Here is a 23,004-nt window from a genome sequence, read left to right on the forward strand (position 1 = left end):
CCTGTCCTCATTCAGTCTCAATGACAGCTATAAACACACAGAGAAACACAGTATCAGCCTGTCCTCATTCAGTCTCAATGACAGCTATAAACACAGAGAAACACAGTATCAGCCTGTCCTCATTCAGTCTCAATGACAGCTATAAACACAGAGAAACACAGTATCAGCCTGTCCTCATTCAGTCTCAATGACAGTTATAAACACAGTATCAGCCTGTCCTCATTCAGTCTCAATGACAGCTATAAACACAGAGAAACACAGTATCAGTATCTCATTTTACATAAGTATTCACACCCGAGTCAATAGATGTTAGAATCACCTTTGGATTTTACAGCTGAGAGTCTTTCTGGGTAATAATTATAATTGTAACAATAATAGTAATTCTCTTAAGTGCTTAACACACCTGGATTGTACAAAACATTCCCTGTCTTCTTGGTAAGCAACTCCAACAATTTCAACTTGAATCCATGTTAAATTCAGGTTGTGACAACATTTCAACTTGAATCCATGTTAAATTCAGGTTGTGACACAACAAAAGCCAAAGGTTTGTGAAAACACTCTTGAGGCTCATAACAGCAGTCGTTCCACTTACTTCCCTGTCCGGGACTCCATCTTGCCAGGGGGCGTCGCTACACGTTTCCTCTTCCTAGGTCGGCCCCGCCCACGTCTGGTTAGACTCCGCCTCTCCCCCTCCTGCTGCTGAACCTCTCTGAACAGGAAGAGAACAATGATTAGAGAGGACCTGCCAGTCTGTCTCTCTGCGTGTGTTACTCACTGAGTGTCAGAGCGTCTCTGCAGCTTGTCTAGTTCTGTCTGTCTGTCCGTCTGTCTTACTCACTGGGTGTCAGAGCGTCTCTGCAGCCGGTCCAGTTGTCTCTGTTTGTCCTTGTACTGCCTCTGTAGCTCCGCTAATCTCATCCGATGCTGAGACTCCCCTCCATCACACACCTCCACACACAGCTTACTGAAGAGCTGCTGGACACACACACACACACACACACACACAGTGTGTTACCTCCTGTGGGTCTGTCCTCATCCCCCCAGGTCTACAGTCTGGTACCTCCTGTGGGTCTGTCCTCATCCCCCCAGGTCTACAGTCTGGTACCTCCTGTGGGTCTGTCCTCATCCCCCCAGGTCTACAGTCTGGTACCTCCTGTGGGTCTGTCCTCATCCCCCCAGGTCTACAGTCTGGTACCTCCTGTGGGTCTGTCCTCATCCCCCCAGGTCTACAGTCTGGTACCTCCTGTGGGTCTGTCCTCATCCCCCCAGGTCTACAGTCTGGTACCTCCTGTGGGTCTGTCCTCATCCCCCCAGGTCTACAGTCTGGTACCTCCTGTGGGTCTGTCCTCATCCCCCCAGGTCTACAGTCTGGTACCTCCTGTGGGTCTGTCCTCATCCTCCAGCTGTAGGTCTTGCTGGGGTGTAGTTGTCTGGGGAGGTCGATGTGAGACTGGCTCTCAATGGCCTCCAGCAACACCTTTCTACCTGCCTCTAACAGGCTGTCAAGACCACACAACACCTCACCTACACACACACACAGAGAAACAGACACACACACACACAGAGAAACAGACACACACACACAGAGAAACAGACACACACACACACAGAGAAACACACACACACACAGAGAAACACACACACACACACAGAGAGAAACACACACACACACACACACAGAGAAACACACACACACACACAGAGAAACATACACACACACACACACAGAGAAACACACACACACACACAGAGAGAAACATACACACACACACACAGAGAAACACACACACACACAGAGAAACACACACACACACACACACAGAGAAACACACACACACACACAGAGAAACACACACACACACACAGAGAAACACACACACACACAGAGAGAAACACACACACACAGAGAAACACACACACACAGAGAAACAGACACACACACAGAGAAACAGACACACACACACACAGAGAAACACACACACACAGAGAAACACACACACACAGAGAGAAACACACACACACACACACAGAGAGAAACACACACACACACACAGAGAAACATACACACACACACACACAGAGAAACACACACACACACAGAGAAACACACACACACACACAGAGAAACACACACACACACACAGAGAGAAACATACACACACACACACAGAGAAACACACACACACACAGAGAAACACACACACACACACACACAGAGAAACACACACACACACACAGAGAAACACACACACACACAGAGAGAAACACACACACACAGAGAAACACACACACACAGAGAAACACACACACACACACAGAGAAACACACACACACACAGAGAAACACACACACACAGAGAAACACACACACACACACAGAGAAACAGACAAACAGACACACACACACAGAGAGAAACACACACACACACACAGAGAAACACACACACACATACACACACAGAGAAACACACACACACACACACAGAGAAACACACACACACACAGAGAAACATACACACACACACAGAGAGAAACACACACACACAGAGAGAAACAGACAGACACACACACAGAGAGAAACAGACAGACACACAGAGAGAAACAGACACACACACAGAGAGAAACAGACACACACACAGAGAGAAACACACACACACACACACACACACACACACAGAGAAACAGACACACACACACACACAGAGAGAAACAGACACACACACACACACAGAGAGAAACAGACACACACACACACACACAGAGAGAAACAGACACACACACACACACACAGAGAAACACACACACACACACACACAGAGAGAAACAGACACACACACAGAGAGAAACAGACACAGCATTAGATTCAGTGTAGGAACTTTTTGAATTAGTCACATTCAAACCGTTCACCCCCTCTCTTCTCCTTCTCCCCCCTCCTTCTCCTCCTTCCCCCTCCCTCCTTCCTCTCCTCTACCCTCCCTCCTTCCTCTCGCCCCACCTCCTCCTCCTCCTCCTCCTCCTCCTCACCCTGCTCCAGCTGTATCCTATCCATCTCTAGTGAGGCCATGTCGCTGAGTAGAGTCATCCCCTCCAGAGCCCAGACCTCCAGACACCCAGGACTGGACACGTCTCTCCCCAGTGAGGAGGCCTCTGTCTGGGGCAGGGTGGGTAGGGCAGGGGGGGCAGCCTGGGGCATCTGACTGGCAGCCAACAGCGTCATCATACCAGCCATGGGGTCATCAGGGACGATGTTTAGAGGAGAGGGAGGGCAGGGAGAGGGGGGGGGAGGAGCGGATGCGTGTGTGTCGGGGCTGGGTCTAAAGGCCGGTCGCTCGGAGCTTGCCGTGGTGCATGATGGGTAATGGGCGGGGCTCGACTTCTCTGTGACCTCTGGTTTAGTCTCCACCTTCGGGACGGACGGTGGAAGCTGATAGGCTCCTCGGCAGCCGTAGGTCAACACCTCCATCTTGACCACTCCTGCCTCCTCCTCTTCCTCCTCGGTCTGTTGTTCTTGTGGCTGTGTGGATGGTAGAGGAGGACAGGGCTGGGGGGCTGAGGGGAGGCTAACGCTGGTATGTTTGTGTGGCTGTGTGGATGGTAGAGGAGGACAGGGCTGGGGGGTTGAGGGGAGGCTAACGCTGGTGTGTTTGTGTGGCTGTGTGGGGGGTAGAGGAGGACAGGGCTGGGGGGCTGAGTGGAGGCTGGTGTGTTTGTGTGGGTGTGTAAGGCTGGGATGTGTGTGTAATTGTGTGTGTGTGTGGGTGAGATGTGTGTGTTTGAGGCTTGACTCTCCGTCTCTCTCTATTTGGCTGAGGGTTGGAGGGCTGGAGGTCCGGAGCTGAGGGTCCAGGGCAGCAGGACTCATGCCCAGCTGGGGTGGCTCCTGGTCGGGGTCATGCTTCAGCGTGGTCCCCTGGTCTGGCCGGAGTTCCAGGCCCCGAGGCTTCGCGTCTGGAGCTGTGGCCCGGAGAAGAGGCGGCAGGGAGGAGACCGAGGGGTGTTTGTTACCCCCTGCTGGTTGGGGGAGGGGGCGGGGGGGGAATAGGGCGCTGAACGGAGCGGTGATGGACTGGTAACGGTAACCAGGGGTGATATCTGTCCACACACAAACACAGGGACAGGTAAATAACACACATGATCCCTCTCATCAAGCAGTGGTGCATATAGAGAGACCGGTCATATAGAGAGACCGGTCATATAGAGAGACCGGTCATATAGAGAGACCGGTCATATAGAGAGACCGGTCATATAGAGAGACCGGTCATATAGAGAGACCGGTCATATAGAGAGACCGGTCATATAGAGAGACCGGTCATATAGAGACAACAAAACAGAATTTAACAGAATAGAAGAGACTAGAATTCAACAAGAGAATAGAATTCAACAATATAATTCAACAAGAGAATAAGAGAATAGAATTCAACAAGAGAAGAGAATATAATTCAATTAGAGAATAAGAGAATAGAATTCAATGAGAATAGAATTCAATTAGAGAATAAGAGAATAGAATTCAACAGAACAACTATAGAATAAGAGAATAGAATTCAACAGAACAACTATAGAATAAGAGAATAGAATTCAACAGAACAATAGAATAACTGAATAAAATAGAATACAATAGAATAACAGAATAGAATGTAACAGAATAGAATGTAAAAATAGAATACAATAGAATAACAGAATAGAATGTAACAGAATAGAATGTAAAAATAGAATACAACACTAGAATACAACACTATATAATAACAGAATATAATATAATACAACAATAGAATATCATAATATAATGTAACAGAATAAAATATAATTCAATAGAATACCAGAACAGAATGTAACGGAATAGAATGTAACAGAATAGAATGTAACAGAATAGAATGTAACAGAATAGAATATAATTCAATAGAATACCAGAACAGAATAGAATGTAACAGAATAGAATATAATTCAATAGAATACCAGAACAGAATGTAACGGAACAGAATGTAACAGAATAGAACATAACAATAGAATATAACATAACAATAGAATGTAACATAACAATAGAATGTAACAGAATAGAACATAACAATAGAATGTAACAGAATAGAACATAACAATAGAATATAACATAACAATAGAATATAACAGAATAGAACATAACAATAGAATGTAACAGAATAGAACATAACAATAGAATATAACATAACAATAGAATGTAACAGAATAGAACATAACAATAGAATGTAACAGAATAGAACATAACAATAGAATGTAACCTAACAATAGAATGTAACAGAATATAACATAACAATAGAATGTAACATAACAATAGAATGTAACATAACAATAGAACGTAACAGAATAGAACATAACAATAGAATGTAACATAACAATAGAATGTAACATAACAATATAATGTAACAGAATAGAACATAACAATAGAATGTAACAGAATAGAACATAACAATAGAATATAACATAACAATATAATATAACAGAATAGAACATAACAATAGAATGTAACAGAATAGAACATAACAATAGAATATAACATAACAATAGAATGTAACATAATAGAACATAACAATAGAATGTAACAGAATAGAACATAACAATAGAATGTAACATAACAATAGAATGTAACAGAATATAACATAACAATAGAATGTAACATAACAATAGAATGTTACATAACAATAGAACGTAACAGAATAGAACATAACAATAGAATGTAACATAACAATAGAATGTAACATAACAATAGAATAGAACATAACAATATAATGTAACAGAATAGAACATAACAATAGAATGTAACATAACAATATAATGTAACAGAATAGAACATAACAATAGAATGTAACAGAATAGAACATAACAATAGAATATAACATAACAATATAATATAACAGAATAGAACATAACAATAGAATGTAACAGAATAGAACATAACAATAGAATATAACATAACAATAGAATGTAACATAATAGAACATAACAATAGAATGTAACAGAATAGAACATAACAATAGAATGTAACATAACAATAGAATGTAACAGAATATAACATAACAATAGAATGTAACATAACAATAGAATGTTACATAACAATAGAATGTAACAGAATAGAACATAACAATAGAATGTAACATAACAATAGAATGTAACATAACAATAGAATGTAACAGAATAGAACATAACAATAGAATATAACATAACAACAGAATGTAACATAACAATAGAATGTAACATAACAATAGAATGTAACAGAATATAACAGAATAGAACATAACAATAGAATATAACATAACAATAGAATGTAACATAACAATAGAATGTAACAGAATAGAACATAACAACAGAATGTAACATAACAATAGAATGTAACATAACAGAACATAACAATAGAATGTAACATAACAATAGAATGTAACAGAATAGAACATAACAATAGAATGTAACAGACTAGAACAGAATAGAACATAACAATAGAATGTAACAGAATAGAACATAACAATAGAATGTAACAGAATATAACAGAATAGAACATAACAATAGAATATAACATAATAGAACATAACAATAGAATGTAACAGACTAGAACAGAATAGAACATAACAATACAATGTAACAGAATAGAATGTAACAGAATAGAACATAACAATAGAATGTAACAGAATAGAACATAACAATACAATGTAACAGAATAGAATATAACAGAATAGAACATAACAATAGAATATAACAGAATAGAACATAACAATAGAATGTAACAGAATATAACATAACAATAGAATATAACAGAATAGAACATAACAATAGAATGTAACAGAATAGAACATAACAATAGAATGTAACAGAATAGAACGTAACAATACAATGTAACAGAATAGATTGTAACAGAATAGAACATAACAATAGAATGTAACAGAATAGAACATAACAATACAATGTAACAGAATAGAATGTAACAGAATAGAACATAACAATAGAATGTAACAGAATAGAACATAACAATACAATGTAACAGAATAGATTGTAACAGAATAGAACATAACAATAGAATGTAACAGAATAGAACATAACAATACAATGTAACATAATAGAATGTAACAGAATAGAACATAACAATAGAATGTAACAGAATAGAACATAACAATAGAATATAACATAATATAACATAACAATAAAATGTAACAGAATAGAACATAACAATAGAATATAACAGAATAGAATGTAACAGAACATAACAATATAACATAACAATAGAATATAACAGAATAGAATGTAACAGAATATAACATAACAATACAATGTAACATAATAGAATATAGCAATAGAATGTAACAGAATAGAATGTAACAGAATAGAATGTAACATAACAATAGAATGTAACAGAATATAACAGAATAGAACATAACAATAGAATATAACAGAATAGAACATAACAATAGAATGTAACAGAATAGAATGTAACAGAATAGAACATAACAATACAATGTAACAGAATAGAATGTAACAGAATAGAACATAACAATAGCATGTAACAGAATAGAACATAACAATACAATGTAACATAATATAATGTAACAGAATAGAACATAACAATAGAATATAACAGAATAGAACATAACAATAGAATGTAACAGAATAGAATGTAACAGAATAGAATATAACAATAGAACATAACAATAAAATGTAACAGAATAGAACATAACAATAGAATATAACAGAATAGAACATAACAATAGAATATAACAGAATAGAACATAACAATAGAATATAACAGAATAGAACATAACAATACAATGTAACAGAATAGAATGTAACAGAATAGAACATAACAATACAATGTAACAGAATAGAATGTAACAGAATAGAACATAACAATACAATGTAACAGAATATAACATAACAATAGAATATAACAGAATAGAACATAACAATACAATGTAACAGAATAGAATGTAACAGAATAGAACATAACAATAGAATGTAACAGAATATAACATAACAATAGAATATAACAGAATAGAATGTAACAGAATATAACATAACAATAGAATGTAACAGAATAGAACATAACAATAGAATGTAACAGAATAGAACATAACAATACAATGTAATAGAATATAACAGAATAGAACATAACAATATAACAGAATAGAATGTAATAGAATAACAGAATAGAACATAACAATACAATATAACAGAATATAACATAACAATACAATGTAACAGAATAGAACATAACAATACAATGTAATAGAATATAACAGAATAGAACATAACAATATAACAGAATAGAATGTAATAGAATAACAGAATAGAACATAACAATACAATATAACAGAATAGAATGTAACAGAATGTAACAGAATAGAACATAACAATAGAATGTAACAGAATAGAACATAACAATACAATGTAATAGAATATAACAGAATAGAACAATACAATATAACAGAATAGAATGTAATTTTTACTGCTCTAATTAGTTTTAACAGGATGCTCACCTGTGTAGATTCGGTGATAGGGGGCGGTGGTCTGTTTCTCCCCCCTCTCTCCCCCCTCCTCCTCCTCCTCGTCAGCGTCCTGCTTGGGTCTCAGGGGGGAGGAGGGTCTCAGGGGGGAGGCAGAGTGTGGGGCGGGAGGGCGAGGGAGGGGAGAGGAAGGGTGAGACCTCTCTCTCTGGACCTCCGGGTGTTGGAGAGTGGGCCTGGGGGAGGACAGGGGGGTGAGGGAGGAGGTGGAGGGGGGAGGTGAACGGAGGGGAGTTTTATGGCAGTGGAGGGAGGGGGAGGGAGTGGGACGTGGCGAGGGGCGGGGTTTGGGCTCGGAACTCCTCTTATTGGTCTTCTCTTCTAGCTCCGCCCTCTGTTCACTGGCCTTCAGACGCTCCTACAACAGAGAGGGGGTTGGGGGGGTGAGAGAGTGTGTGTGTAACCTCACCAGCAGTTAGGTGTGTATTAGGTGTGCATCAGGTGTGCATCAGGTGTGCATCAGGTGTGCATCAGGTGTGTCAGCACCAGTTAGGTGTGTATCAGGTATGTATCAGGTGTGTATTGGGTGTGTCAGCACCAGTCAGGTGTGTATTAGGTGTGTATTGGGTGTGTATCAGGTGTGTCAGCACCAGTTAGGTGTGCATCAGGTGTGTATTGGGTGTGTCAGCACCAGTCAGGTGTGCATCGGGTGTGTATCAGGTGTGTCAGCAACAGTTAGGTGTGTATCAGGTGTGTATCAGGTGTGTCAGCACCAGTCAGGTGTGTATTAGGTGTGTATCAGGTGTGTATTGGGTGTGTCAGCACCAGTCAGGTGTGTATCAGGTGTGTATCAGGTGTGTCAGCACCATTAGGTGTGTATCAGGTGTGTCAGCACCTGTTAGGTGTGCATCAGGTGTGTCAGCACCAGTTAGGTGTGTATCAGGTGTGTCAGCACCAGTTAGGTGTGTATCAGGTGTGTCAGCACCAGTTAGGTGTGTATCAGGTGTGTATTGGGTGTGTATCGGGTGTGTATGGGGTGTGTCAGCACCAGTCAGGTGTGTATTGGGTGTGTCAGCACCAGTCAGGTGTGTATTGGGTGTGCATCAGGTGTGTCAGCACCAGTTAGGTGTTTATCAGGTGTGCATCAGGTGTGTCAGCACCAGTTAGGTCTTTATCAGGTGTGCATCAGGTGTGTCAGCACCAGTTAGGTGTTTATCAGGTGTGCATCAGGTGTGTCCTCACCATCAGTTGAGCATTCCTCTGCAACTCCAGGACCTGAGCAGCATGTTGTTGAATCATCACCAGCTCATGTTGCCTCAGCATCTGTTGCTGTGACAACATCTGCAGCTGAGCGGCATGTTGCAGAGAACTGCCTGCTCTATACACCCCTGGCCACTGGGGGGCGCCACCCCCATCCAACACATCTCCTCCTACGGGGACACGATATAGGGTTATGCATGATCAAAGCAGTGTTCCACACAACCCCAGTCATCCTCACATCGTACCGTAGCGTGGGATGTGTTCTGTGGCTATAACCATCAGCTGTCCTGACTGGGGGTCTCTGGCCAGCTGGTAGGGAGGGAGGGCCTGGTGCAGTGGAGAGGGGCCTAAACCTGGGGCGGGAGAGAGAGACAGAGAGACAGAGAGAGAGAGACAGAGAGAGAGAGAGAGAGAGAGAGAGAGAGAGAGACAGAGAGACAGAGAGAGAGAGACAGAGAGAGAGAGAGAGAGAGAGAGACAGAGAGAGAGACAGAGAGAGACAGAGAGAGACAGAGAGAGACAGAGAGAGACAGAGAGAGACAGAGAGAGACAGAGAGAGACAGAAAGATTGTTAATGCATTATAGAAAAACTCTTCATAGGGTTAAGATATTGGGGGACCAGTAGCTGGGTCAGGATATTGGGGGACCAGCAGCTGGGTTAGGATATTGGGGGACCAGCAGCTGGGTCAGGATATTGGGGGACCAGTAGCTGGGTCAGGATATTGGGGGACCAGCAGCTGGGTCAGGATATTGGGGGACCAGCAGCTGGGTCAGGATATTGGGGGACCAGCAGCTGGGTCAGGATATTGGGGGACCGACAGGGCACCTGCGCTCTGGCCGACAGGGCACCTTGCGCTCTGGCCGACAGGGCACCTTGCGCTCTGGCCGACAGGGCACCTTGCGCTCTGGCCGACAGGGCACCTTGCGCTCTGGCCGACAGGGCACCTTGCGCTCTGGCCGACAGGGCACCTTGCGCTCTGGCCGACAGGGCACCTTGCGCTCTTGCCGACAGGGCACCTTGCGCTCTGGCCGACAGGGCACCTTGCGCTCTGGCCGACAGGGCACCTTGCGCTCTGGCCGACAGGGCACCTTGCGCTCTGGCCGACAGGGCACCTTGCGCTCTGGCCGACAGGGCACCTTGCGCTCTGGCCGACAGGGCACCTTGCGCTCTGGCCGACAGGGCACCTTGCGCTCTGGCCGACAGGGCACCTTGCGCTCTGGCCGACAGGGCACCTTGCGCTCTGGCCGACAGGGCACCTTGCGCTCTGGCCGACAGGGCACCTTGCGCTCTGGCCGACAGGGCACCTTGCGCTCTGGCCGACAGGGCACCTTGCGCTCTGGCCGACAGGGCACCTTGCGCTCTGGCCGACAGGGCACCTTGCGCTCTGGCCGACAGGGCACCTGCGCTCTGGCCGACAGGGCACCTGCGCTCTGGCCGACAGGGCACCTGCGCTCTGGCCGACAGGGCACCTGCGCTCTGGCCGACAGCTCACCTGCGCTCTGGCCGACAGCTCACCTGCGCTCTGGCCGACAGCTCACCTGCGATCTGGCCGACAGCTCACCTGCGCTCTGGCCGACAGCTCACCTGCGCTCTGGCCGACAGCTCACCTGCGCTCTGGCCGACAGCTCACCTGCGCTCTGGCCAACAGCTCACCTGCGCTCTAGCCAACAGCTCACCTGCGCTCTGGCCAACAGCTCACCTGCGCTCTGGCCAACAGCTCACCTGCGCTCTGGCCAACAGCTCACCTGCGCTCTGGCCAACAGCTCACCTGCGCTCTAGCCAACAGCTCACCTGCGCTCTAGCCAACAGCTCACCTGCGCTCTAGCCAACAGCTCACCTGCGCTCTAGCCAACAGCTCACCTGCGCTCTAGCCAACAGCTCACCTGCGCTCTAGCCAACAGCTCACCTGCGCTCTAGCCAACAGCTCACCTGCGCTCTAGCCAACAGCTCACCTGCGCTCTAGCCAACAGCTCACCTGCGCTCTAGCCAACAGCTCACCTGCGCTCTGGCCAACAGCTCACCTGCGCTCTGGCCAACAGCTCACCTGCGCTCTGGCCAACAGCTTACAGATACAGTGCAGTTAGGCTGTGTGGGTAGACTAAGATTATACTTATTTGTCAAATGGATATATATATATATATATATATATATATATAGTGGGTATAGTGGGTGAGTGGATATAGTGGGTATAGTGTGTGGATATAGTGGGTATAGTGGGTGTGTAGTGGGTATAGTGGTATAGTGGGTATAGTGGATATAGTGGATATAGTGGGTATAGTGGGTGTGTAGTGGGTATAGTGGGTATAGTGGGTGTGTAGTGGATATAGTGTGTGTGTGTGGATATAGTGGGTATAGTGGGTGTGTAGTGGGTATAGTGGGTATGTAAGTGGGCATAGTGGGTATAGTGTGTGTGTATAGTGTGTGTGTGTGTGGTGGATATAGTGTGTGTGTGTATAGTGGGTATAGTGTGTGTGTGGGTATAGTGGGTATAGTGTGTGTGTGTGTATGTGTGTGTGGGTATAGTATGTGTGTGGTGGATATAGTATGTGTGGGTATAGTGTGGATATAGTGGAAATAATGTGTGTGTGTGTAGTGGATATAGTGTGTGTGTAGTGGGTATAGTGTGTGTAGTGGGTATAGTTGGTATGTAGTGGATATAGTATGTATAGTGGAAATAGTGGATATAGTGGAAATAGTGGATATAGTGGGTATAGCGGATATAGTGGGTATAGTGGATATAGTGTGTATAGATATAGTGGAAATAGTGGATATAGTGGGTATAGTGGATATAGTGGGTATAGTGGATATAGTGTGTATGATATAGTGGAAATAGTGGATATAGTGGGTATAGTGGATATAGTGGGTATAGTGTATATAGTGTGTATAGTGTGTGTGGATACAGTGGGCATAATGGATATTGTATGTGTGTGGATATAGTGGAAATAGTGTGGATATAGTGGGTATAGTGTGGATATAGTGGAAATAATGTGTGTGTGTGTAGTGGGTATAGTGTGGATATAGTGGAAATAGTGTGGATATTGTGGGTATAGTGTGGATATAGTGGAAATAGTGTGGATATAGTGGGTATAGTGTGGATATAGTGGCAATAATGTGTGTGTGTGTAGTGGGTAAAGTGGGTACAATGTGCGAGGTGGGTATAGTGGATATAGTGGGTATAGTGTGTGTGTAGTTGGTAAAGTGTGTGTGTAGTGGATAAAGTGGGTACAATGTGTGAGGTGGGTATAGTGGATATAGTGGGTATAGTGTGTGTGTAGTGGGTATAGTGTGTGTGTAGTGGGTAAAGTGGGTACAATGTGTGAGGTGGGTATAGTGTGTATGTGTGTAGTGGATATAGTGGGTATAGTGTGTATGTGTGTGTGTGTGTGATATAGTGTGTGTGTGTAGTGGGAAAAGTGGATATAGTGTGTATAGTGTGTGTGTGTGTGGATATAGTGGATATAGTGCATATAGTGGATATAGTGGGTATAGTGGATATAGTGTGTATAGATATAGTGGAAATAGTGGATATAGTGGGTATAGTGGATATAGTGGGTATAGTGGATATAGTGTGTATGATATAGTGGAAATAGTGGATATAGTGGGTATAGTGGATATAGTGGGTATAGTGTATATAGTGTGTATAGTGTGTATAGTGTGTGTGGATATAGTGGGTATAATGGATATTGTATGTGTGTGGATATAGTGGAAATAGTGTGGATATAGTGGGTATAGTGTGGATATAGTGGAAATAATGTGTGTGTGTAGTGGGTATAGTGTGGATATAGTGGAAATAGTGTGGATATTGTGGGTATAGTGTGGATATAGTGGAAATAGTGTGGATATAGTGGGTATAGTGTGGATATAGTGGAAATAATGTGTGTGTGTGTAGTGGGTAAAGTGGGTACAATGTGCGAGGTGGGTATAGTGGATATAGTGGGTATAGTGTGTGTGTAGTTGGTAAAGTGTGTGTGTAGTGGATAAAGTGGGTACAATGTGTGAGGTGGGTATAGTGGATATAGTGGGTATAGTGTGTGTGTAGTGGGTATAGTGTGTGTGTAGTGGGTAAAGTGGGTACAATGTGTGAGGTGGGTATAGTGTGTATGTGTGTAGTGGATATAGTGGGTATAGTGTGTATGTGTGTGTGTGTGTGATATAGTGTGTGTGTGTAGTGGGAAAAGTGGATATAGTGTGTATAGTGTGTGTGTGTGTGTGTGTGGATATAGTGGGTATAGTGTGTGTGTAGTGGGTAAAGTGGGTACAATGTGTGAGGTGGGTATAGTGTGTATGTGTGTAGTGGATATAGTGGGTATAGTGTGTATGTGTGTGTGTGTGTGATATAGTGTGTGTGTGTAGTGGGAAAAGTGGATATAGTGTGTATAGTGTGTGTGTGTGTGGATATAGTGGATATAGTGCATATAGTGGATATAGTGGGTATAGTGTGTATAGTGTGTGTGTGGATATAGTGGGTATAGTGGATATAGTATGTGTGTGGATATAGTGGATATAGTGTGGGTATAGTGGGTATAGTGTGGATATAGTGGAAATAGTGGGTATAGTGTGGATATAGTGGAAATAATGTGTGTGTGTGTGTAGTGAGTATAGTGTGGATATAGTGTAAATAGTGTGGGTATAGTGTGTGTGTAGTGGGTAAAGTGGGTACAATGTGCGAGGTGGGTATAGTGGATATAGTGGGTACAATGTGTGAGGTGGGTATAGTGTGTGTGTGTGTGTGTGTGTGTGTGTAGTGGATATAGTGTGTGTGTGTAGTGGGTATAGTGTGTGTGTAGTGGGTATAGTGTGGATATAGTGGAAATAGTGTGGGTATAGTGGATATAGTGGGTGTGTAGTGGGTATAGTGGGTATATTGTGTGTGTGTGTGTAGTGGGTATAGTGGATATAGTGGGTGTGTAGTGTGTGTAGTGGGCATAGTGGTTATAGAGGGTATAGCGGGTGTGTAGTGGGTATAGTGGGTGTGTACCGTAGGGGGATCCTGACAGCCAGATGGGCGGTGCTCCTTGGCGGGGCATCCAGGGGTGAGAGGTCAGGGGGGAGGGGTCGTGGGGCCAGCGGGCGGAGCCTCCAGTCACCATGAGGTTGGAGGTCATGAGGTTAGAGGTCAGGGCGCTGGACACCAAGGGAGGGTGCATCTGGGTGAACTCTGCCAGCTCCTTACTCTCTCTGATCACACACACACACACACACACACACAAAAACATTAATTCATAACACTATTTATATCCATCCTTGATATGGAGTGATAGACTGCACACACTTCAGGAACAAGAGAATCAACACAACCAGGGAATCAACCCCTAACCAGGGAATCAACCGCTAACCAGGGAATCAACCGCTAACCCAACCAGGGAATCAACCCATAAACAGGGAATCAACCCCTAACCCAACCAGGGAATCAACCCCTAACCCAACTAGGGAATCAACCCCTAACCCAACTAGGGAATCAACCCCTAACCCAACCAGGGAATCAACCCCTAACCCAACCAGGGAATCAACCCATAAACAGGGATTCAACCCCTAACCCAACCAGGGAATCAACCCATAAACAGGGAATCAACCCCTAACCCAACCAGGGAATCAACCCCTAACCAGGAAATCAAGCTAACCCAACCAGGGAATCAATCTAACCCCTAACCCAACCAGGGAATCAAGCTAACTCCTAACCCAACCAGGGATTCAAGCTAACCCAATCAGGGTATCAAGCTAACCCAATCAGAAAATCAACCCCTAACCAGGGAATCAACCCCCAACCCCACCCGGGAATCAACCCCCAACCCCACCCGGGAATCAACCCCCAACCCCACCAGGGAATCAACCCCTAACCCCACCAGGGAATCAACCCCTAACCCCACCAGGGAATCAACCCCTAACCCCACCAGGGAATCAACCCCTAACCCCACCAGGGAATCAACCCAACCAGGGAATCAAGCTAACAGGTTATATATCTAACCCCTACAGTTTCCTAACAGGTTATATATATATAACCACTACAGTTTCCTAACAGGTTATATATCTCTAACCACTACAGTTTCCTAACAGGTTATATCTCTAACCACTACAGTTTCCTAACAGGTTATATATATCTAACCACTACAGTTTCCTAACAGGTTATATATCTAACCACTACAGTTTCCTAACAGGTTATATATCTCTAACTACTACAGTTTCCTAACAGGTTATATATCTAACCACTACAGTTTCCTAACAGGTTATATATCTCTAACCACTACAGTTTCCTAACAGGTTATATATCTCTAACCACTACAGTTTCCTAACAGGTTATATATCTAACCACTACAGTTTCCTAACAGGTTATATATCTCTAACCACTACAGTTTCCTAACAGGTTATATATCTCTAACCACTACAGTTTCCTAACAGGTTATAGATCTCTAACCACTACAGTTTCCTAACAGGTTATATATCTAACCACTACAGTTTCCTAACAGATTATATCTCTAACCACTACAGTTTCCTAACAGGTTATATATCTCTAACCACTACAGTTTCCTAACAGGTTATATATCTAACCACTACAGTTTCCTAACAGGTTATATATCTCTAACCACTACAGTTTCCTAACAGGTTATATATCTCTAACCACTACAGTTTCCTAACAGGTTATATATCTCTAACCACTGCAGTTTCCTAACAGGTTATATATCTAACCACTACAGTTTCCTAACAGGTTATATATATCTAACCCCTACAGTTTCCTAACAGGTTATATATCTCTAACCACTACAGTTTCCTAACAGGTTAAATATCTCTAACCACTACAGTTTCCTAACAGGTTATATATATATATCTAACCACTACAGTCTCCTAACAGGTTATATATCTCTAACCACTACAGTTTCCTAACAGGTTATATATCTAACCACTACAGTTTCCTAACAGGTCATATATCTCTAACCACTACAGTTTCCTAACAGGTTATATCTCTAACCACTACAGTTTCCTAACAGGTTATATATATCTAACCCCTACAGTTTCCTAACAGGTTATATATATATATATATATCTAACCACTACAGTTTCCTAACAGGTTATATATCTAACCACTACAGTTTCCTAACAGGTTATATCTCTAACCACTACAGTTTCCTAACAGGTTATATATCTAACCACTACAGTTTCCTAACAGGTTATATATCTCTAACCACTACAGTTTCCTAACAGGTTATATATCTCTAACCACTACAGTTTCCTAACAGGTTATATATCTAACCACTACAGTTTCCTAACAGGTTATATCTCTAACCACTACAGTTTCCTAACAGGTTATATAGCTAACCACTACAGTTTCCTAACAGGTTATATATCTCTAACCACTACAGTTTCCTAACAGGTTATATATCTCTAACCACTACAGTTTCCTAACAGGTTATATATATCTAACCACTACAGTTTCCTAACAGGTTATATATATCTAACCACTACAGTTTCCTAACAGGTTATATATATATATATATATATATATCTAACCACTACAGTTTCCTAACAGGTTATATATATATATATATATATATATATATATCTAACCACTACAGTTTCCTAACAAGTTATATATCTAACCACTACAGTTTCCTAACAGGTTATATATATCTAACCACTACAGTTTCCTAACAGGTTATATATCTCTAACCACTACAGTTTCCTAACAGGTTATATATCTCTAACCACTACAGTTTCCTAACAGGTTATATCTCTAACCACTACAGTTTCCTAACAGGTTATATATATCTAACCACTACAGTTTCCTAACAGGTTATATATCTAACCACTACAGTTTCCTAACAGGTTATATATCTCTAACCACTACAGTTTCCTAACAGGTTATATCTCTAACCACTACAGTTTCCTAACAGGTTATATATCTCTAACCACTACAGTTTCCTAACAGGTTATATATCTCTAACCACTACAGTTTCCTAACAGGTTATATATCTAACCACTACAGTTTCCTAACAGGTTATATATCTCTAACCACTACAGTTTCCTAACAGGTTATATATCACTAACCACTACAGTTTCCTAACAGGTTATATATCTCTAATCACTACAGTTTCCTAACAGGTTATATATCTAACCACTACAGTTTCCTAACAGGTTATATATCTAACCACTACAGTTTCCTAACAGGTTATATATCTCTAACCACTACAGTTTCCTAACAGGTTATATATATCTAACCACTACAGTTTCCTAACAGGTTATATATATATATCTAACCACTACAGTTTCCTAACAGGTTATATCTCTAACCACTACAGTTTCCTAACAGGTTATATATCTCTAACCACTACAGTTTCCTAACAGGTAATATATATATATATATATATATATATATATATATATATATATATATATATATCTAACCACTACAGTTTCCTAACAGGTTATATATATATATCTAACCACTACAGTTTCCTAACAGGTTATATCTCTAACCACTACAGTTTCCTAACAGGTTATATATCTCTAACCACTACAGTTTCCTAACAGGTTATATATATCTAACCACTACAGTTTCCTAACAGGTTATATATATATCTAACCACTACAGTTTCCTAACAGGTTATATATATATATCTAACCACTACAGTTTCCTAACAGGTTATATATATCTAACCACTACAGTTTCCTAACAGGTTATATATCTCTAACCACTACAGTTTCCTAACAGGTTATATATCTCTAACCACTACAGTTTCCTAACAGGTTATATCTCTAACCACTACAGTTTCCTAACAGGTTATATATATCTAACCACTACAGTTTCCTAACAGGTTATATATCTAACCACTACAGTTTCCTAACAGGTTATATATCTCTAACCACTACAGTTTCCTAACAGGTTATATCTCTAACCACTACAGTTTCCTAACAGGTTATATATCTAACCACTACAGTTTCCTAAAAGGTTATATCTCTAACCACTACAGTTTCCTAACAGGTTATATATATATATATATATATCTAACCACTACAGTTTCCTAACAGGTTATATCTCTAACCACTACAGTTTCCTAACAGGTTATATATATATATATATCTAACCACTACAGTTTCCTAACAGGTTATATCTCTAACCACTACAGTTTCCTAACAGGTTATATATATATATATCTAACCACTACAGTTTCCTAACAGGTTATATATCTAACCACTACAGTTTCCTAACAGGTTATATATATATATATATCTAACCACTACAGTTTCCTAACAGGTTATATATCTAACCACTACAGTTTCCTAACAGGTTATATCTCTAACCACTACAGTTTCCTAACAGGTTATATATCTAACCACTACAGTTTCCTAACAGGTTATATATCTCTAACCACTACAGTTTCCTAACAGGTTATATATCTAACCACTACAGTTTCCTAACAGGTTATATCTCTAACCACTACAGTTTCCTAACAGGTTATATAGCTAACCACTACAGTTTCCTAACAGGTTATATATCTCTAACCACTACAGTTTCCTAACAGGTTATATATCTCTAACCACTACAGTTTCCTAACAGGTTATATATCTAACCACTACAGTTTCCTAACAGGTTATATCTCTAACCACTACAGTTTCCTAACAGGTTATATAGCTAACCACTACAGTTTCCTAACAGGTTATATATCTCTAACCACTACAGTTTCCTAACAGGTTATATATCTCTAACCACTACAGTTTCCTAACAGGTTATATATATCTAACCACTACAGTTTCCTAACAGGTTATATATATCTAACCACTACAGTTTCCTAACAGGTTATATATATATATATATCTAACCACTACAGTTTCCTAACAGGTTATATATATATATATATATATATATCTAACCACTACAGTTTCCTAACAGGTTATATATCTAACCACTACAGTTTCCTAACAGGTTATATATATCTAACCACTACAGTTTCCTAACAGGTTATATATCTCTAACCACTACAGTTTCCTAACAGGTTATATATCTCTAACCACTACAGTTTCCTAACAGGTTATATCTCTAACCACTACAGTTTCCTAACAGGTTATATATATCTAACCACTACAGTTTCCTAACAGGTTATATATCTAACCACTACAGTTTCCTAACAGGTTATATATCTCTAACCACTACAGTTTCCTAACAGGTTATATCTCTAACCACTACAGTTTCCTAACAGGTTATATATCTCTAACCACTACAGTTTCCTAACAGGTTATATATCTCTAACCACTACAGTTTCCTAACAGGTTATATATCTAACCACTACAGTTTCCTAACAGGTTATATATCTCTAACCACTACAGTTTCCTAACAGGTTATATATCACTAACCACTACAGTTTCCTAACAGGTTATATATCTCTAATCACTACAGTTTCCTAACAGGTTATATATCTAACCACTACAGTTTCCTAACAGGTTATATATATATATATATCTAACCACTACAGTTTCCTTATATATCTAACCACTACAGTTTCCTAACAGGTTATATATCTCTAACCACTACAGTTTCCTAACAGGTTATATATATCTAACCACTACAGTTTCCTAACAGGTTATATATATATATATCTAACCACTACAGTTTCCTAACAGGTTATATCTCTAACCACTACAGTTTCCTAACAGGTTATATATCTCTAACCACTACAGTTTCCTAACAGGTAATATATATATATATATATATATATATATATATATATATATATATCTAACCACTACAGTTTCCTAACAGGTTATATATATATATCTAACCACTACAGTTTCCTAACAGGTTATATCTCTAACCACTACAGTTTCCTAACAGGTTATATATCTCTAACCACTACAGTTTCCTAACAGGTTATATATATCTAACCACTACAGTTTCCTAACAGGTTATATATATCTAACCACTACAGTTTCCTAACAGGTTATATATATATATATATCTAACCACTACAGTTTCCTAACAGGTTATATATATATATATATATTTCTACTATATATATATATATATATATATCTAACCACTACAGTTTCCTAACAGGTTATATATCTAACCACTACAGTTTCCTAACAGGTTATATATATCTAACCACTACAGTTTCCTAACAGGTTATATATCTCTAACCACTACAGTTTCCTAACAGGTTATATATCTCTAACCACTACAGTTTCCTAACAGGTTATATCTCTAACCACTACAGTTTCCTAACAGGTTATATATATCTAACCACTACAGTTTCCTAACAGGTTATATATCTAACCACTACAGTTTCCTAACAGGTTATATATCTCTAACCACTACAGTTTCCTAACAGGTTATATATCTAACCACTACAGTTTAACCACTACAGTTTCCTAACAGGTTATATCTCTAACCACTACAGTTTCCTAACAGGTTATATATATATATATATCTAACCACTACAGTTTCCTAAAAGGTTATATCTCTAACCACTACAGTTTCCTAACAGGTTATATATATATATATATCTAACCACTACAGTTTCCTAACAGGTTATATCTCTAACCACTACAGTTTCCTAACAGGTTATATATATATACCACTACAGTTTCCTAACAGGTTATATATCTCTAACCACTACAGTTTCCTAACAGGTTATATATCTAACCACTACAGTTTCCTAACAGGTTATATATCTCTAACCACTACAGTTTCCTAACAGGTTATATATCTCTAACCACTACAGTTTCCTAACAGGTTATATCTCTAACCACTACAGTTTCCTAACAGGTTATATATATCTAACCACTACAGTTTCCTAACAGGTTATATATCTCTAACCACTACAGTTTCCTAACAGGTTATATATATCTAACCACTACAGTTTCCTAACAGGTTATATATCTCTAACCACTACAGTTTCCTAACAGGTTATATATCTCTAACCACTACAGTTTCCTAACAGGTTATATCTCTAACCACTACAGTTTCCTAACAGGTTATATATATCTAACCACTACAGTTTCCTAACAGGTTATATATATCTAACCACTACAGTTTCCTAACAGGTTATATATCTCTAACCACTACAGTTTCCTAACAGGTTATATATATCTAACCACTACAGTTTCCTAACAGGTTATATATCTCTAACCACTACAGTTTCCTAACATATATATCTAACCACTACAGTTTCCTAACAGGTTATATATCTCTAACCACTACAGTTTCCTAACAGGTTATATATCTCTAACCACTACAGTTTCCTAACAGGTTATATATCTCTAACCACTACAGTTTCCTAACAGGTTATATATATAACCACTACAGTTTCCTAACAGGTTATATATATCTACTACAGTTTCCTAACATATATCTCTAACCACTACAGTTTCCTAACAGGTTATATATCTCTAACCACTACAGTTTCCTAACAGGTTATATATCTCTAACCACTACAGTTTCCTAACAGGTTATATATATCTAACCACTACAGTTTCCTAACAGGTTATATATCTCTAACCACTACAGTTTCCTAACAGGTTATATATCTAACCACTACAGTTTCCTAACAGGTTATATATCTCTAACCACTACAGTTTCCTAACAGGTTATATATATCTAACCACTACAGTTTCCTAACAGGTTATATATATCTAACCACTACAGTTTCCTAACAGGTTATATATCTCTAACCACTACAGTTTCCTAACAGGTATATATATCTAACCACTACAGTTTCCTAACAGGTTATATATCTCTAACCACTACAGTTTCCTAACAGGTTATATATATCTAACCACTACAGTTTCCTAACAGGTTATATATCTCTAACCACTACAGTTTCCTAACAGGTTATATATCTAACCACTACAGTTTCCTAACAGGTTATATCTCTAACCACTACAGTTTCCTAACAGGTTATATATATCTAACCACTACAGTTTCCTAACAGGTTATATATATCTAACCACTACAGTTTCCTAACAGGTTATATATATCTAACCACTACAGTTTCCTAACAGGTTATATATATCTAACCACTACAGTTTCCTAACAGGTTATATATCTAACCACTACAGTTTCCTAACAGGTTATATATCTCTAACCACTACAGTTTCCTAACAGGTTATATATCTCTAACCACTACAGTTTCCTAACAGGTATATATCTCTAACCACTACAGTTTCCTAACAGGTTATATATCTAACCACTACAGTTTCCTAACAGGTTATATAACCACTACAGTTTCCTAACAGGTTATATATATCTAACCACTACAGTTTCCTAACAGGTTATATATATCTAACCACTACAGTT

At 40.1% G+C, this 23,004-nt stretch overlaps 1 protein-coding gene across 1 annotated transcript in view; it reads right to left on the bottom strand.

Annotated features, from left to right (window-relative positions):
• Positions 1 to 23,004, bottom strand: part of LOC139365270 (trinucleotide repeat-containing gene 18 protein-like) — a 104,808-nt gene that overhangs the window by 40,943 nt on the left and 40,861 nt on the right. The window contains exons 6-13 of the mRNA XM_071102780.1: positions 14,698 to 14,897; positions 9,964 to 10,071; positions 9,701 to 9,888; positions 8,492 to 8,876; positions 3,024 to 4,091; positions 1,376 to 1,524; positions 839 to 975; positions 593 to 709 (exon numbers count right to left, since the gene is read on the bottom strand). Of these exons, the coding sequence (XP_070958881.1) occupies positions 593 to 709; positions 839 to 975; positions 1,376 to 1,524; positions 3,024 to 4,091; positions 8,492 to 8,876; positions 9,701 to 9,888; positions 9,964 to 10,071; positions 14,698 to 14,897 (2,352 nt within the window). The remainder of the gene's footprint in view (positions 1 to 592; positions 710 to 838; positions 976 to 1,375; positions 1,525 to 3,023; positions 4,092 to 8,491; positions 8,877 to 9,700; positions 9,889 to 9,963; positions 10,072 to 14,697; positions 14,898 to 23,004) is intronic.

The sequence above is a fragment of the Oncorhynchus clarkii genome, chromosome 13 (assembly GCF_045791955.1).
Source record: "Oncorhynchus clarkii lewisi isolate Uvic-CL-2024 chromosome 13, UVic_Ocla_1.0, whole genome shotgun sequence".
NCBI lineage: Eukaryota > Metazoa > Chordata > Actinopteri > Salmoniformes > Salmonidae > Oncorhynchus > Oncorhynchus clarkii.